The 19440-nt window shown below is 40.6% G+C and overlaps 1 protein-coding gene across 1 annotated transcript; it reads left to right on the plus strand.

The window, feature by feature from the left end:
- Positions 1-6860: 6860 nt before the first annotated feature.
- Positions 6861-18288, plus strand: slc6a13 (solute carrier family 6 member 13; the record flags this gene model as incomplete). The annotated part of the gene is made up of 15 exons (XM_079223381.1): positions 6861-6933; positions 7754-7954; positions 8654-8788; positions 9736-9876; positions 10691-10772; positions 11006-11138; positions 11763-11897; positions 13977-14080; positions 14232-14356; positions 14906-15018; positions 15211-15348; positions 16342-16444; positions 16826-16926; positions 17095-17265; positions 18124-18288. 15 exons carry the CDS (start codon positions 6861-6863, stop codon positions 18286-18288), a joined length of 1920 nt encoding a protein of 639 aa, XP_079079507.1.
- Between the last annotated feature and the right edge of the window lie 1152 nt (positions 18289-19440).

The following is a 19440-nucleotide window of genomic DNA, read 5'->3' on the forward strand; positions in this document are numbered from 1 at the left end:
AGTGAAGAAATACAGGTCATTAATGAGCCCCATTGTCATAATCTGCCTTGCTCCATGTTTTACCATATTTCATTTATTTATGTCTTGTGTTTCCTATTTTATGTGGTCACTCACTTCTCCGCCCTCTCGTTTCAGATCACTTCACTTCACTGCCTTTGTGGGTTTGCACAGTTCATAGTTGTAGTTTTGTGGTGATCAGTTACCTTTTTGCCTGGAACCTAACAACCCAGTAGTAGTAGTAAGGTATGGCCGGCCCCAGTGCATATATATGATGCACCCTGGTGCACAGTAGTTACTAACTATAAAGAGCAGACACACACACACACACACACACACACACACACACACACACACACACACACACACACACACATCATTACCCGTAGGCCCGAGTATCCATACTCGATACCTTTTAAAGTATCACCCGGAAAAAAACAGTACCAAGTTGTATCAAAACTGCTCCAGTCAAACATTTTTTTAAACGTGTTGTATGGTTTTGCTCTCAGCCAATCAACGCAAATGTTCTTCTATTTAATGCAAAGTGTGATCACACACTTGTGAGGGCGTGAATGTATGCGCCATGCTGAACAGTCCATTGTTGGGGATGGGGATGCCGCCATCTCATTGCAGTGATATTATCCTGCATATGATAATTTTATGATCTTTTTGATTAGCATCAATGAAGTCATGCCATTTACATTTAATTAGTCTATTTGGGGTGTATGGTTGCAGCATCATATATGCGACCAAGAACTTTAAAATTGAACAAGTTACTGTAGATGAGTAAATGGGTCTAAAATGAACAGTTTGAAAAGTTTGTTGACTTTTTTTGAGGTTTTTAAATAATTTTTGAACTGATTAAACAGGTTTTTCACACAACTGCCACAAAAGTCAGACAGACTGCTTCGTTTTCATAGGAAGCTAACGTGTCTGTGTCTTGAATTATAAGTTGACTTGAGGTGGGGGTGGGGAGTTTACAAAAAAAGACCTCACCCTGAAAGATTTCAGACAGGAAAAGCAGAAGCACATCACTCCCCTCCGTCCCCGTCCCCACCTCCATTAAGACCCTCTGGATCGTGACCTTCTAACAAATGCCTTGAACCGGGCCACTCTGGACCCCTGCGGTGGGAAAATGTTCTGAATGGGCTACTGGGTCTGTGGGGGGAATAAAGACTCTTTTCCGGGGGCTGGATTAAGGATGTGTTTTGGAGAAGGGGCTTCGTGAAGCAAGAGAGATGTTTTAATTACACTCAGTCAGAGAAGACCATTGAAATATTGTAAATAAGGTGCACAGATTATTTTAAATAAACAGGGTTTGTGGTTGATGCATTTCTTTTTCTTTAAGAGGAGACATTCAGGTGAATGTAGTAAAACTAATAGATGTCACCATTGAACTTCCTCAGTTGATTTTTCTAGAAAGTAATGTTTAAATATGCAAATGTTGCATTGTCTAATCAAGTATGTGCTCATTTCCATACATTTCCAGATCAGAAATCAAACAGGTTTGAGAGTTTGAGAAAAAAAAAATGTATATATTAAAATAAAATGATTGTCAAGATCTATTCATTTTGCAAGAAATGTTAACTCCTAATAATCTCCAAGAAACTACCCCAGTTGATTACTTACTTTTAGTCTGTTTAGATATGTAAATGAGGCATTATCTAATACTACTTTTGGTGAATTAAGAAGCAATCTGCAGAATCAAAGTGTGGTAAAATAAACATCTAAATGTGTATTTTGGGCTGTTTTCTCTCCCCTAGTCTGAAAGAACACAGCAAAATAACTAAAAAAATGATCAGTGCATGAAAAAGCAATGTTTTTGTCTGCGGTGGTTTCCCCTTACATCTTTTGCAAACCTACCTCAGACATATTTGATCTTTGCACATTATGCACACACACACACACATGTGTGCATAAGATAAGATAAGATATTCCTTTATTATCCATGTCTGTGATATATGCAGTCTGATGGGTTACCTACATACAAGTGTGACCAGCCTCTCCCTCATGCTCCCTGGTTGCTCTCTGGACAGAAAGGCCCTGGGAGAATGTGTGTGTCAAAAGGTTACGCAATCAGCCCACCACACTGAGACAGCACAGACCTCTAGTGTGCTGTGGCGAGTGAGTGTGTGAGTGTGTGTGTTTGTGTGTGGGGTGTCTGAATGGAATTGGATAAAGGGGGGTCTCCAAAGAGGGGCAACTCAGAGGGAAAATCTCATTGCGGGCTGCTCCAAAGATTTCAGTCTGTCAGATCTTTGACCATCCATGAATGTTATATAGTGAAACCTGAACCGGCGGCAGCCCCCTATTTGGTGGCCCTCTCAACATTATGAAAGGTGAGTGCCTTTGGTTGTTGATCATGTGAATAGATTGTCTTTTTCCCTGTTTGGGGTTGCTGTTTATGAGATATAATGTATATATTAATTGACATCTTACATTTGTCTTGTCTAGTTATTTTCAGTAGAGCTCAGTGAAGGCTGTTATTTTAAATTAGTTCCGTCTTTAATAGTTTCTTTGCGAAATAAACCATGCATGGTTTTGTCCAGTGCATGTTTTATGCAGCACACTTCATTCCATGCTGAGATCATGCTGTCATCAGAAAGCAGATCAAACGGGACATAATGTGTTCTGAGACATTGGTTGCTTGTATGGAAAGTAATTCATCCTCTGTACATAACTTAATGAGCAGCTGGTGGGGATGATGATGACAGAGGAACGTGCCTCTTCATGTTCCGGTATCAGTCCCGGGACACCTGTAGCTTGCTACTTTCTCCCACTGGCTGGCTACTTTATCCTTGTAGAAAGCCGTGATCATCACAGTGGAGTACACCATTTGTACCACTTTTGAAAGGTATTCAGCATGTTTCCTCTTTTTATATCTTCCTTGATTCACTCTTACTCGTTACACGGCTTTAGCGAGTGGCACAGTTGCTGTTGCCCACATAGGGGAGCGCAAAGCTGGGCCTGTGGTTGATGTGGTGGGCCATCAGAAAAGGTGTTTTTTTGCCATCAAAAAGATCCGATCATACTATCTACTTGAGACATGTGACACTTAAAATATTATTATTGGAAAAAATAAAAAAGATAAGGCTCATAATCAAACTAATTGTTTTAGTCATAGTTAAAACATATTTGCCGTTTTTATTCAGAGCTTATGTATTGCTTTTGTTTTGTGTTATTTTGCAACAAAAAGATGCATCTCTCCTAACTTCCACTAATCCAGTTATGCATTATGCAATCATGTTTAGAAGAGGAACCAATATTTCATATCCTCTGACTTTTGTGCCCCCCGTATAATGATGTTAAAATGAAAGTTTAGTACCATGCTATTGTCTGACTGATCTATCAGGGCACTCTTTGGTGATTTTCCACTATCACCTCAACAACAGTGTGGACTCTACTTATCTCAGTTGAGGTCACTCACACTGGCTTCTGATTTGTATAAATTCTGTACAAGAAACGATTCATGTAAACAACCACAACAATTACATGACTCCTATGTGAAAGGGGTCGCTCTTAATGACGAACCCACATCACCCGACTTTGCATTTTCCAGCAGCTCTGCATTGTGTTTGAGCGTCTTTCAGCACATTGTTTTGGTTTTGCGGCCCTCAGTTGTCCTGAGATCAATCTCAACGCTGCCATCTACCTTCTATCCAGCCACAGCAAAAAGTTAATATTCAACCATCTTATTTGATGACAGCAAGGAACTGGCTCGGGTCAGGTAAAAACAACCAGATGTCTGATGCATTCATCAGATGTATTTTTTGGCATCTTAATCCCTGAGTGCCACAAGACTTAAAATGCTCAACAGGAAGCCAGTAAAAGCTGGAGGCATAGCTTTTTTGAAGTTGGCAGTTAGGGGGCAAAATAAATATCTTATTGAGTTGCATTATTAGCCAGCTGGAGACTGTGGGTCAGTGGTAGAGCAGGTTGTCCTTCACTCAGAGGATCAGCAGTTCAATCCCAGGCTGTGCCTGTGGTGTGTGAATAGGAATAAATGATTAGTTAGAGTTTTGATGGGCAGGTGGCACCTTGCATGGCCGCCCCTGCCATCTACATCAATGTGTGAATGGGTGAATGCTGACATGAAATACAAGTACAAGTCCATTTACCATTATGCGAAATGTAGGCTCCATTGAGCTTGATAAACTATAGACTAAAGGTCAGGATGTCTTGGTCTCTGCTGCTTTGATCTAGACATTGTAAAACACATTTATCCTTTCTGTTCCCTGGAAGTGTAATGCTAAACCACTGCAGTTACCCTTTAGAGCAATGTCCCAAATGTCCCGTGTTTACACTAGTGTTTAACCTAAAGGCAAGGCAGTAGTGCAACATTAACATCTTTGATGTCATGTTGATGCTTCAAGAGGAAAACTTTACAGGTCTTGGGGAGAACTACGTATATGATTTGTAGTCTATAAAGCTGTGTGTGGCTCCACCAGGTGGCAAAGTGAAGCCAAAGAGGAAGTGCCTTTAACTTGTATTCTTTCTTAGAGCCAGCAGGGGGCTCAAAAATAAGTTTGATTATATAGAAGTCTACGATAAAATGACCTTACTTCTCAGTAAACATTTTACCGATTGTTTAAATATGTGTTAAACAATCGGTTATTTCACGTTTTCTTGAATACAGCATGATGTTGATTTGCATAAATTACGGTCCCATTTCGAGTAAAATAGATGAGAAAGCACTGTATGCTAAAGGGTATGACAAACTTTAACGTTTTCAGTGTGTTTTCAGTTCCTGAAAGTTAACGGTGATCGTTTTGGTCGCCTAAAAATATCTTATTCAACGCTAACGACTAAGTTTGAAAATAAAAAAATAGTTAGTTAGTGGATTACCAGTAGTCTGTGAGGCTCAACGTGGCTTGAGGCTGCTCGCAGGATAACGCATCGAATTTCGTAAAAAAAAAGCCGACTTGCATTGTGGACAATGTGGGCACCCATTTTTTTTAAAAGACAATGTTGCCGTTTTATTCTATATCCATCTTTATACTATATTTAAAACTGTCCATTGTGCGTCCGACAAGTTCAATGCCAAACCGGCGGAGTAGCCTTCTGTTACGAGCACAAAACAGAGGACCCAGTCGCCTGTAAGTGAGCCACGCATTCATCCAGTCATTCAATGGGTCAGTCTGTCAGTCACTTGCTCAGTCAGGCCACAGCTTTTCAGAGAGAGGTGAAGTTGGAGCGGTTTCCTGGGATAAAGCTCCACAGTGGCTCGATCAGGCAATTCACGGTCTTGGCATATTTTCTCACCACAGTGTGCCTCTTCTCTCACGTTTCTATGAGCATGTATGTATGAAACCTATTTCAGCCTCGACTAAGCGACTATAAATAAGGCCCATATTTAGTCTCACCTATTAAAAGAACTGTGTTCAAAGTGAGCTATTTGGCTCGCGCGTTCCGCTTCCCAGCATCCACAAAGAAACTGTGAAAAAGTGAGGTAAACTGTGATCTGGCTGCAAAGCCAGTGAGGATTCTCATTTGCCAGCGCGGAGCTGTGGGGGCTCCTCGGCTTTTGTTGCACCGAGCCTTCATTCCCACCGAGTACCTTCTGAAAACAAGGGGCTCTATTTTTACCTCAGGCCACAATTTGGCACCATTGCTGGAGATTTTGGCTCCTAAAACGGATCCAGCCTCCAACCCCATGCGCACAACACACACAGGAGTCACAGTTGTGCTTCACCTCTGCCCTTTTCTTCTTTCTTTTTTTTGCCAGTGGGAGCACATTCCAAAAGGTGTCTTCACACAGGGCTTCTGGCTAAAAGTGATTTCCATCCCCTGTGTGGTTGTCCGAACTCCCGTGGGACCGGGGGCCACACAGCATGTCACACGTGTTCTCTTTGTGTTTGACATGTGAAAGATAAATGAAAGGAAGGAGGTTTGATGACATGTATTCTTGTCAGTGAATTAGCTTGAGCATGTCTCCTGCAGACTGATGACCATTCTGTCTGAATTTGGACTGCAACAGCGATCGTGATGTGCCTGAGAGAGAGAGAGAGGGGAAAGGGGTAACAGAGGGGCTGGTGAGGGGCCTGTTAATGCAACCTGACAGGAGTGAGCACAGTCAGTGAGTTGTCTGTTTCCTCCACAGAGAGGGATTCTTTCAGCGGCACTGGCCCCTAAACAGGGTCTGGCCAAGGGCTTGACTAACTTCTAGCGTGGTCGCGTAACATCAAGCCATTACTGACCTCCTCCAACACAGGAAGAGTAGTGACATACGTTATGTAGTAGCTCAGGTTAACAAAAACATCACTTGCACGGTGGGAATTCTCCTTGAGAATTCAGCAAGGTTCCTTCTTCTCCCTCCAAGCACACTTAATCTTCCTAAGATCCCCTTTACACTTGGCCCAATTAAAGCAAACTGTGAAGTCCCTGCAGGACTACTGAGAGCAATTTTAAGTTGGTTCTGTTTTTCACTGGGATCCAATGAGGGGGTTTAAGCACTGGAGTAATGTGTTTGGCTTTGAGAGTACACATCAAGACTGTCTGCTGCATTTTGAATTTGCTGGCCCTTTTTTAATGGTTGTACTTATAGGGTTACTGGGCAAATTGTGCTAATTTAAATAATTTTGAATGTTAAAGTCTAGAAACATAAACACCTGTCATCGAAATCTGTTTCCATAACCCATTTTCTTCCAGATTTGTTTAGTTTGACTTTTTTGACTGTGAACAAGGCAAGGGATTCAGTATAATCATGTTGTGATGGTATATTTGTCACAGTGATTCAGATCAAAAGAGATTAGACTTTGACCCTAGTGTGACACTAAATAAAAAAAGGGTATTTTATTGCCACAGGGATGAGAATATGAGACTAATGGCTGCTGAGAATGGGAATCCAGGATCCACAGGGAAGAATGGAGATGACAGAGACGAAGCTGATAGGGAAGCATGGAGAGCAGGCGTATAAAGCGGACAGGCAGGCGAATAGTGAACATGAGGCACATCAAGTTAAAACACCATGAGACAAACACTATACAAACAATACTGAATATGGCCTTTCATGTGCATACGACTGGTGTGGAGACAACAGCCTGGAGATATATATATATATATATATATATATATATATATATATATATATATATATATATATATATATATATATATATATATATATACATATATATATATTTATACTGCATGTCGGAGAGCTGATGAGAAGCAGGTGTGGGGAGTGTGATGAGCACACCAGCACAACGAGAAAGGGAAAACCATAACCATGTATACTTGTAATGCATACTGCAGCTGCTCGTGCAAAGTACAAACTGTTGCATGCATTATGTATTTAATATAGAGATACTACTTTGTCAGAAAATTCTACCTTGAACTTGAGGGAAAAAAGCATGCTGGGAAATGCTACCGAGTAAGACATCCTGGTATCTCTATCATACTGCATTTATCACATTATGAATTGAGACATACTACATATTTTTCTGGGGAACATGGGGGAACTCAAGGAAATACTGTGGAAAATAAATACACCGTATAACAGTTTCCTTACGTTTGCCATATTGTGAAAAAACTCTCCGTGTGACATCATCATCAGTGATTTCATTTGTTTCTTTGCTTTCCAGATAAAGAAGAGTCTGGTTGAAGTTAACTAATTAAAACTGAGCTGTGGAGCATGTACTACGCTTGTGTCTTTAATTCTTTGTCAAAGGACTTGCCTTTGAAACACAATGCAATCAGATCTAGCTTGCTCTTCTTTGAAATGTGTGTTTATTTCTCAACCTCTTTGATCCAACAGAGGATACGGAGAACATGTCCAAAAGGGAGCCCTCCAACGGGCACAGCAGGCCCCTGGACATCGTGCCCAGTACAGAGCAGAAGCTGACAGAGCGGGGTCAGTGGGGCAACAAGATCGAGTTCGTTCTGTCAGTGGCTGGAGAAATTATTGGCCTGGGAAATGTCTGGCGTTTCCCCTACCTGTGTTATAAGAACGGAGGAGGTGAGTGCTGGAGTTACTTATCTCTGGCCTGTATATATAATATTCAGTTATTGTGGATTCTTTACCGTTTTTATTACTGTTTATTATTTACATTACTTTGTTTTTTTAATTTTTTACTATGTCTCTTGCACCTCTACTGCTGTAATGCTGCAAATGTCCCCACTGCAGGACTAATAAAGTAATATCTTATCTTCAGCACACAAGCTTGTGCATTTAGTCATCAAGGTTATTCCACCACAGAAGCACAAGGCCTCTAGAAATTCCATCTTTGTATTTGCCGCTTGTTCAGCAAAATGTAGCTTCAGAGAGCAGACATGGTTGGAATTGGTTCAGCAGGAGATAATACACGGGGTTAATATGTAATCTATTTCAAGGTGATCCATTGATCGAAGAGGGGTCATGGTTCACTGAAAATAGGAAAAGAGCCAGGGTCATTAGCTGCTGTCTGAGAGATCAGTGAAAAAGAAAAATAATGGTAAACAATGCATACTTGAATCTTTAATGTCCCATAGGAAGTCAAATTGTTTGATTCTCTTTGCAACTAGATGGACAATTTCTGAGTTATTCTGCATAATATCTGCATGACTTTGTATCATGACCATAGAATGCTTTAAATTCCAACAATTTGCAGCGACCCGATACGTTGCTTGGGAGCACAGTGGTGGGTTGACTGCTCCTTTTCTCTGTGCGCTTAAACAGGTGCCTTCTTCATACCATACCTCATCTTCCTGTTTGCTTGTGGGATCCCCGTCTTCTTCCTGGAGACGTCTCTGGGTCAATTCACCAGTGAGGGAGGCGTTACCTGCTGGAGGAAAATCTGCCCCTTGTTTGAAGGTAATCCAACTATTTTCTTAAGAAATATAAGTTAATGGATATTTGAAAACACTTTACAGCACCAAGAGTGGATCAAACTCTTCAGCCTAGAACTTTAAGTGTCATGTACGCCCTTATTATGAAACGATGAAAAACAATGAGTTGGTTGTGCTCCACATGGGATACGTACAAAGAGCTATGTGAGCAGTGACATATTCTAAATAGGTGCAACCATGTGTCTCCTTTTCGTTCACATTACGTGCATTTGCACAGTGTGTGTGTGACTTTGTGTGCGTCTGTGTGAACATGTGGGATGGGGATGAATGTAGATTTTAAGGCTGGCAAGCTACCAACACAGGCTAATGTTCCATTATGTTTCTGCTTTCCACTAAGTCTGCAATCAGCCATAATCATAACCCACACAGAACGACAGCCATGTGTTGGAACAAGAGTTTTACCCCAAAAATGGTGCCTGGTACAGTTTAAGCTGCATCTCATTTATCATATTCTGATAGGCCGCAGTGGTGACCTAAATAAAGATGGCTGTAATCAAGTTGTTTCCAAGGTTAAACTGTGCCTCTGTCTCTAGTAAATGGATCGGTCTGGGAGTTCTTATTCTTTGAGATAGACTACAGTCATTGATATACTGAATTGTATGAATATGATTGCCTCAAAGTGTTGGAATTTTTTTTTGCATTGAATCATACTGGGGTATGTTTGCTGAAATTGATTAGATGGCCCTACCAAGAAAAAAAAAATCCACCAGCCGCCACTGGTCATTACGTTCACGTGGAGCGACCAGTACAATTTTAATTAGTGGTGTTCTCTGACTACTGTCGAATGCAACATTGCACTCACAGTGAGTCCAGGTTGGCTCATTTTAAATGGCTTTAAATTCCCCCTTTTTTCTCCCAAAAAAAGCATTTACAGTTCAGTCATAAACTTGATGTTTTTTCTGTTTGTTCCAGGAGTGGGTTATGCCACCCAGGTGATCGCTGGCCTGCTTAACATCTACTACATCGTCGTGTTAGCCTGGGCCCTCTTCTATCTGTCCAACTCCTTCACCTGGGATCTGCCCTGGGCCTCCTGCAACAACACCTGGAACACAGGTGAGCCGCAGGACCATATGCCAGAAAAAACGAAATGTGTGCTTCTGCCAGACACCTATACTCATGTGTGTGTGATGATTAATCAGGTGTAGCCAGGTCTCCATCATGCCATACTTGTGGAGATCTGATGAAAACATTTTAGAGTGGAAGGCAACAGGAGTCGGTCCAACACATCTGGCTCCACTAAAATATCTCAACTCCTCAAATTGGATGAATTGCCATGAGATTGAGGAAAAGAGGATGAAGCATTGTGACTTTGGTGATTTATTGTCTTTTCCTGTTGCGTCATTATGAACTTGATATTTTGGAGTTTGACTGAAATGTTGCTTGCTGGGACGTTTAATTCCTCCTCAGGATGAATTTAAATATACTTGGTGATTGCCTGACTTTTCCTTTATCACTATCAACAGGTTCAAATTTTAATTTGTCCAATAATTTACTGGTTTATGATGAAATACCGTTAAAAAAAAAGACTCCCATTGACTCCAGCTGAACTTTGTGCAGTGCTAATAAGGACACGTCAGACACCCCACACTTAGATGATAAACATTTGCATGTTTGCATTAAACAACTGGCGTGGCTCTAGACTTTTAGTTTTGTTTATGTTAAAACAATTAAAACAATACATTTTTTTTCCCCCTTCAACATTTCTAGTTGCATTTTATCCGAAGGGAGTGAATGTCCCTGCAGCGTTTCACTTCTCCGCCTCAGTGGTGGCATTGTTTCACTGGCCTGTGTGTAACTTGGAAACCTCAGAGAAAGCTTGGATTTCTTCACAGGATTGAATGTCTTTCTGTCTTTTCTTTCATTCAAGATTCTTGTATGGCATTTCAGAGAGGGAATAGCTCCATCAATCACCATGAGAACACCACCTCTCCTGTCATTGAGTTCTGGGAGTAAGTGACTTTTTGTTTGCCCATGTCCTCAAATGGCCTTATAGGTGCCAACAAGCTCACCAAATATTCAACTTGAATCTTGTTTTCCATCCTGTTGTTTGATGATTGTCAGACCGGATGCAACTTTTGTTACTGGTTCTGGAACTTCATAGTTTTGCTACAAGCCCTTTTTTATTTCTTAGACCCATAGCTTCTTATTTCTAAGGTTTGTCTTATTTGTGTGCGTGCTCCAGGCGAAGAGTCCTCAGAATTTCCTCAGGTATTCATCACATCGGCACTCTGAATGGGGACCTGGTTATCTGCCTGGCCGTGGCGTGGGTCATTTGCTACTTCTGCATCTGGAAGGGCATCAAGTCGACTGGCAAGGTGAAACCTCTCTTCCCCCCTCACGACAGACAAATATCCACCAAACAGTAGAAAAAGAGAGTATTGGAGTATTTATTTAAAACACTTTTTTTTGCCTCTGATTTCCTTCGATATGCACTCACTGTGTGGTGAGGCCTTTCCCAACACTCGCAGGAATTGTTCACACATTGTTTACAGTAGCAGAAGGAGTAAAACTTGCAGGAACTGGACAGCAAGTGCAAGATTTGTAAAAAAAAAAATAAAAATTAGCATCCATTCAAAAACCCTTTCAAAAATAATTATTTAATACATATTCGAAAAAATATAAGTGTAAGTTCATAAACTGAATTGTATATATTCTATATTAAGTTAGACACTGGTGGCACTGATGGCCAAAAATGCTTTGCGCTGGTTAGGGGGAAATTGGCTGAAAAAGAAATTCCACAGTGATGAAAATTCCATCACTGAAAAAAGGTTGAGAACCACTGACACCAAACATACATATGTTGTGCAGAATCCTTTCAAGACATTGTCACCGATTTGAACCCAATATAACATTTCACATTTTATCCTCAACACTATTGGAGAAGGAAGAATGTCTCATTGCAATAAGTCTGATGAAGAATTGCTGCTCTTCCCCTGCAGGTGGTTTACTTCACAGCCACCTTCCCTTACGCTATGCTGGTGGTCCTGCTGATCCGAGGGGTCACCTTGCCCGGAGCCTCCACTGGGATCCACTTCTACCTCTACCCCGACCTGGAGCGCCTGTCCGACCCACAGGTACGCTGCGAATGCGCTCGCTTTTCAGACGTGAGACACCGAAAGCTCGTTGTTGTTTGTTAAATTGGGACGTTACTATGAATTTGAATGATGGTGATTGGTTGTGTTTAGGAATTGGAAGTTTTTTATTGATAACATATTTCCCAGCATTTCAGCTGGTATTTATTTGCTTCAAAGTTTATTTACATCTTGTCTGGATGGGATTGCTCAGAAAAGTGACACTGTCAATAAATAGGTTGGAGGCGAATCCTGTCTTCTTTGGTGTTCAGCATCCATCCACCCGGAGGACAGTCTGTGGCAATGATGTCACATTACTTCCTGCTTTTTGTTTCTTCTTCAAACGTGGCTTTAAAGGAGACATTGTGTGCTCATTTCCAGTTTGATATTTGTATTGTAGGTTTCTATTAGAACATGTTTACATGCTTTAGTGTTAAAAAAAAAAGTCTTTATTTTTCTCACACTGTCTGTCTGAATATGCCTGTTTTCACCTTCGGCCTAAAATGCACCGTTTACGAGCATTTCAATGGAATTGTATTGCGACCGCTTGTTTACTTCCTGTCGGCTGCTGTTATTCACATACACTGCAACCCAAAATAAACATTTGCAGTTATACGTTTAAAATAGTTTAAAAACTTGCTGCGTTCAAGGGTCATTTATATATTTATTGTTTTCTTTTTTGCATTGTTTAATTGTGACATCACAACCGTACGGAAATCCTGACGTCTCGTGTATCCCTTTAAGCCATAAACCTAAACCCTAATCCTCTTTATTGTTTGAGTTGTGTTTAGTGCTTGTACATGGGGATTATAATTGTAGCCCTGATTTTTATGTTTAATTTAATACCTAACTTGTTTTTTTCTTGATTTGTACCTTGTGACCTATATCAAAGGGGACTCTAGGACTGTGTATACATTATATATTGTGTGTTTATATATTAGGGGACCCTATGGCTCAAAGAGTTTAAAGGCACAGTTTCTGAATACGGGGAATATAGTATGTATTTCCCCGTGGATTGAACACTTCGATGATTTCACACTATTTATATATCACCAAGAAATGCTTTATAATAAAAAAAAAGACTTGCATCTCACTTTTTACAATATGGGACCTTTTAGCAGTTTGCAATGCTGCCACACATTTGTCTAGAGGGGACAGTGTCATCTAATAATGGTTCTAGCAGAATGGCAAAGACGTATATTCACTGCTGAGGGAAATTGGGATTGGTGCAGGCTGGGACTCTACAAATTGCAACCAGTGTGAAAACCTAAAAAAAAAAAAGGGCCCCCCTCTTAAATCCCTCTCAGGGCTCTGGGGATGAATACGAGCCCAGTGAGTGCAGAGCAAGACAAGCTGGGCTGGTGGGATCGGTGCCTTGGGAACACCTGCCTTTGTGTAATGTTGTGTCCAGAGCTTGTGTTGTTGGTTTGATCCCCAGTCAATCAGATCTTCAGCGCTGGCTGCCAGCTATCTGAAAACATGCCCCAGTGCTCTGGAAGCACTTTACCAGAATGGCGAGCATAAAGACGAACCTCATTTGAATGTTGAAGTGCGAGTGAGTGTACAAAGAGAGGGTGGAAAAGTGCTGCACTTTATGCCTCGGAGAGACAGGGGTGCATAAATAGGCTTCGCTGAGTGGGTGATGTCAGGATGGAGCAGTTGAATGCCGGAGTTTCACGGATTTAATGGATGCATCGGGTGTTATATTGTTGTTAAAAAGAGATCAGATGGCGTAGGCGAAGATTACTATTCATAACATACTCGTTATGATGAGTCCATAGGCTGTGTGAGGGGAGCCGACGCAGACATTTGACGCAGTATTATTTTAGTGCTTAATACCTTTTTTCATATTGCCGATGAAATGCTTTTTGTCAACACGCAGTCTGGTGAGATACATCTTCCGAAGTGACACTTTGTGTTGCTAATCGGATGCAGGCTAGAATGATTATGGAAAATAAACAATGTGGTAACTGGTTATACTTTGTGTTTGTTGATGTGATACAGCCGACGGTTCTGTTTGAACTCCATACTGTGATAATTCTGCATGTATATAGGCATTGATCGGTCCTATTGTGTCCAAAGGTTTGGATGGATGCTGGGACTCAGATCTTCTTCTCCTATGCCATCTGCCTGGGTTGCCTCACCGCCCTGGGAAGCTACAACAAATACAACAACAACTGCTACAAGTGAGGACGGACATGATGATGCACACCACCTTTATGTCTAAAAAATTTCAGTAAATTCACTCTTCCATAATGTTAATATTTTACCATGTTGGGTTTCTCAACACGCACAGTTCCTAATCACTACATTCCCTGTGTTTTCTTCTTCTTCCAGGGATTGCATGTACCTGTGTTTCCTGAACAGTGGTACCAGTTTTATTGCAGGATTTGCCATCTTCTCCATCCTGGGCTTCATGTCCTACGAGCAGAACGTGCCCATCTCAGAAGTGGCGGAATCTGGTTGGTTTTCCTCGTATTACATTTTTAAATGTACTTTTTTGTGTCAATACGTTGCTACGCCCCTTTCTCTTCTGCCATTTAAACATCTAGACACATTTTTTATCTATCCCATTTTTAGGCCCTTTCTTCAAAAATTGCATACCCAAACTACTGTTTCCAGACACTTTCAAGTGCTCCACCCTCTTGTTATGTGCTTAAGTTGTCATTCTATATATCAGTTATAGTGTATCTCTTATGAATATATATTATGTAGTATCTGACCAGTGGGTTTGTATGTTACACATGAAGAAATATGTTCTGTTTTTAACAGTGTTGTTAGGTATGCTATCCTTAGGAAGACTACTGGAGACATGTCCTTCTATTTCTGATGATTTACTCTTTATTATTTTTGAAATTCTTAATATGAATCAGATGTATGCTAAAGTTCCCGTTGGAATGAATTCATTGATTTCTGCCCTATCAATGGCCTCTATGGTTTTAATGATACTGACGTAGACCAAAAAGGGTGACTTTGATGAGAAAATGACATTCAAATTCTGTCTGACTCAGGTCCAGGTTTGGCCTTCATAGCTTATCCTCGTGCTGTGTCCATGATGCCTTTCTCCCCTCTGTGGGCCTGCTGCTTCTTCATCATGATTGTCTTTCTGGGGCTGGACAGTCAAGTGAGACCACACACACACACACACACACACACACACACACACACACACACACACACACACACACAGAGATCCGCTTCAAATGTGTCGTTTGCTTGGTAGTTTATTTGGGATAGCTCAGCAGCACACATGCACTCACATGCAGAAACAAACATGCATGCACTCATGTATACAAATATGTCTTTCTTTGATCAGTTTGTGTGTGTGGAGAGCCTGGTGACGGCCATGGTGGACATGTATCCCGCCACCTTCCGGCGCAAAAACCGCAGGGAGCTCTTCATCCTGGCAGTGGCTGTGGTGTCCTTCCTCTTGGGGCTCATCATGCTGACAGAGGTTGGTCTCAGTGGCCTCACTTCATAATGTTTTTACTGAATAAGAGTGCAGAATAAGCATGTCATCTTGCCCAAAGGAGGGTATCCAAACCCCAGGTGTATGTGCAAAATCTTTTCACTCCTTTTTTTTACATCATTTTGAGCTTGGCTTTGCTGGTGGTTGCTGAACAGCCAATGGGTTGATGTAGCTTCTTTTTGGGGTTTGTCTTCTCTTTGTTGGCAGTTATTTGTGATTAATTATGTTTTTGTTTTATTTCTTTTCTAGTTCATGGGACGCGGCCTTTGTCTTTTGTTTATTTGTTTTTTTACGTTGTTTGTGGTGCCTATCATGGCCTACCGTCTGGGTACTGCCCACAAAAACTGTCACTGGTTAAACCAAATATCTGGTTGCTTCTTGCATGTACTTGCCTTTACGGTGTTTGAGCAACGGGGTGCTACAATACCAAACCCATATTTTAATTGAGACTTTTTTCATTTTTATTGTAAGACAAAAGACAATACATAGACATAGACATGAGAACGGTGTGTGTGTGTGTGTGTGTGTGTGTGTGTGTGTGTGTGTGTGTGTGTGTGTGTGTGTGTGTGTGTGTGTGTGTGTGTTTGCATGAGCCTTTTTGAGATGAAAGAAAGAAAACAAAGTACATAATTGAGGGCAGACGTATATGTACAGGTATGTGCGTATGCGCGTATGCATGTACATGGGTTTCAATTGTTTTCAGACCCAACATTTTTTTATTTTAATATTAATAGGATGGGTGGTGTCATGTTTGTAAAAACATAGTGAAGACCATTAGTCTTTGATTGAGACTTCTACCTACAGCATCCTGTTAACATCCCTCAGTTCACATGAACAGCATTTCCTTGTTCCTGTGCAGTTCTTTCTGTAACGCTCTGCAGAAGTGTCTTCAAGTACAAAATTGATGAATGGCCTCAACAATATGTGGAATCTGAGTTTTTTTCCTCGTAATTAATAATCCCATGTCTGTCTCCACAGGGCGGCATGTACGTCTTCCAGCTCTTTGACTACTACGCGGCCAGCGGGATGTGCCTGCTCTTCGTGGCAGTTTTTGAGACTGTTTGCATCGCTTGGGTTTATGGTGAGTTGTGTTGGGCAGGCTATTTGGGAAGGCATAAATGGGGTATTTAAGAGACAAAAGCTTTATTCTCACAAGGCACTATTCATCCCAGTGCACACTGCCCTCTGCATTCAGCCAATCGCTAAGAATTAACACATTCCAGCCAAAGAGTGTTCTGAGTGTTGTTTAAGTCAGTTGGTTTATTTGGGGAATAAAGTCAATAATAAGAATATTAATTAAAATCCCAATAAACTAGCCTATTGTATGAAAACAAATCTCCTCTTTTTGTTAATCATGGCTGTTATTAATGTTTCTTTTGTCAACAGTCTTGGCACTCAAATGATTGTTCAATATTGATGTAATGTTTCCACTCCATTTTCCCTCTTCTCTCCCCGATGACAGGTGCCGACCGTTTCTATGACAACATAGAGGACATGATTGGTTATCGCCCCAGCCCTGTCATCAAGTACTGCTGGCTGTTCTTCACCCCTGCAACATGCATGGTGGGTCTCACGTTCGTTGTCATTATACTCTCCTGAAACAAGAGCAGCCTCTGCTGGCCAACAGTGGAAATACAAGGAAGTCAATGGAGTTAAGGTTCAGGGGTTTCATCCGCTTTTGACTTCAAGTATCCATCCATACAGAATCATGACATATCTGTCTGTTTTCAGGGAACGTTTGCGTTTGCCTTGATCAAGTACTCGCCTCTGAAGTACAACAATGAATACGTATACCCATGGTGGGCCAATGGGATAGGCTGGATCCTGGCCCTGTCCTCCATGCTGTGTATTCCTCTCTGGATAGCAGTGAAACTGTACTCCACCCCGGGAACATTGAGAGAGGTAAGTTTCACATAAAAAAAATTACTGGGTGAGAGGGAAGCCTGGGTCAGCCTGCTGCCACCGCGACCCGACCCCGGATGAAAATGGATGGATGGAAAAGCACAATATTTTTATAGATGCTGGGTCTGCCGAAAAGATGGCAGTCCACAGGATTACAGAAACTTGGAAAATGAATTGTGTTAAAGCTCATTGACCTTGTTCTCAAAGCTCTGATGAACCCACCGACCTGCCTTCATAAGGCCATACTGTGTCCATATTGTGTTTCGAGCAAACTACTCCAAAGGGTTGAAAAAAATAGTATGCTGACAAGTTGTTAAAGTTATGTATTGTTTTTTATTAACGTCTAAATATAGCAGTTATCTTAGATTGTTTAAAAAACCATAATCGTAAGGGACATTATTGTGATCTAGTCAAGTGGTTCTCGAATGGAGATACTAGTACCCCTTTAATAGCATAAATTCAAAAATCCTTTACAAATAGTTATTTAATAAATATTCAAAAATATAAGTGTAAGTTCTTTAATCAGACACTGATGGCACAGCGCTTTGTATTACATAGTTTTTTCAACCAAAAATACTTTGCGCTGATTAGCGGTAGTACTTGGCTGAAAAGAAAATTCCACAGAGGGTCCATCACTGAAAAAAGGTTGAGAACCACTGATCTAGTAGGTAAGGCGTTATATAACCTCAATGTTTTGTTTTTTCTGATGCCATGTGTTGCATTACTGATCTTGAATAATGTCTTGAAAAATGTCACAGATTACGATCTTGATTAGATGACTGATGTAGCTTTCCTAAAACATCTGGTTTGAAAATAGTCATCGTCACTCCATTGAATACATTATTCTGTTTTCCCCAGCGCCTCGTTCTCCTGACCACTCCTTCCCCCAAGTTGCCGAAGACGAAGCAGGAACAGGAGAAGCTGATGGCCCTCTTCGCGGCCGAAGGCGAAAGCCTCCACCAGGAGTCCGCTCCCACGAAGGACGGCTACTTCCCCGTTGATGACAAGGAGTCTCACTGCTAGAGACTGGAGGGTTGGAATCAGAGCCTTGGGGTCAAAAGGTCACTCCTCAGCTTTCACACTCTGTCCGGCCCCATCCCAACTCTCTCCGCAATACCTCACCAGACAAGTTATCATCTCAGGATGTAAGATTTTCTAATGAAAACAAATCCAACAAAACCATACTAATAACCAATGCTTCACAATTCAATAATTGATTTTAAATGTATATTTAGCTGAACTGACCACAACTCAACTCAATGAAGCTTTGTTCTTCTTGTTTTTGTTTTCAGATTAATGTTATAATGCTCATTTATTCAATGTGTTTATTTATTTTGCTGAACATTGCAGAGTTGCATGAATATGTTTCGTGCTTTTTTTTCTTCTATGTTCTGACTATTGACATGATTTTTAATTTAGTCTCTTTTGTCTTATCTCTAATGTATTGAATTGTATGGAATTAAAATGTAAAGTGCCTGAAGGAGACAGTTGTGTCATTTAGATAATATGAGCAGGGCCGGCTGGTTGATCTCTCTTTCTGCTTTATATTAATGAACTTCAGCATGAATTTCTTTAGATGTTTGAATGTGTTTATGGTCCTGTATTGCTGATAGGGAATACTTTTACAACTTTAACTTTTTTATGCTAAAATTATTTTTTATGGCTGAATAAAAAATACATTTATTTGAAATTTGAATGTGTGTTTATATTGTTTACGGGTTATGTTTATAATTGTGGGACATCAAACACTAATGTAAAATACTATATATATTTATATATATATATATATATATATATATATATATAAATATTTTTGGTAGTCGCTGTGTTATTGATTAACAAATACTAGTCTGTTTCTTCAAGCCTTAAGTGATCTTTGTAAAAATATGTGTAACTGTAATATAGACAATACAATGTAGTAGATGTCTAGACAATAACATGTAGTATATGTCTAGACTCTCCCAATCCAATAACATACTCTATATGTATTGCATTGCTTTTTTATTCCCTTATTATCTAAACATGTTAGTTATGATATACCCTTATTAGTAATCTCTCTCACAAAATGCCACCTATTATGCAGCTTTAATATATTTGCCATGCAGTTCTATGGATATAATCCTTCAAGGTCCAACAAACTAGTTAGGGCCCGAGCACCGACAACATCCGGCCAGC

Source organism: Taurulus bubalis (genome assembly GCF_910589615.1).
Source record: "Taurulus bubalis genome assembly, chromosome: 9".
Classification (NCBI taxonomy): domain Eukaryota; kingdom Metazoa; phylum Chordata; class Actinopteri; order Perciformes; family Cottidae; genus Taurulus; species Taurulus bubalis.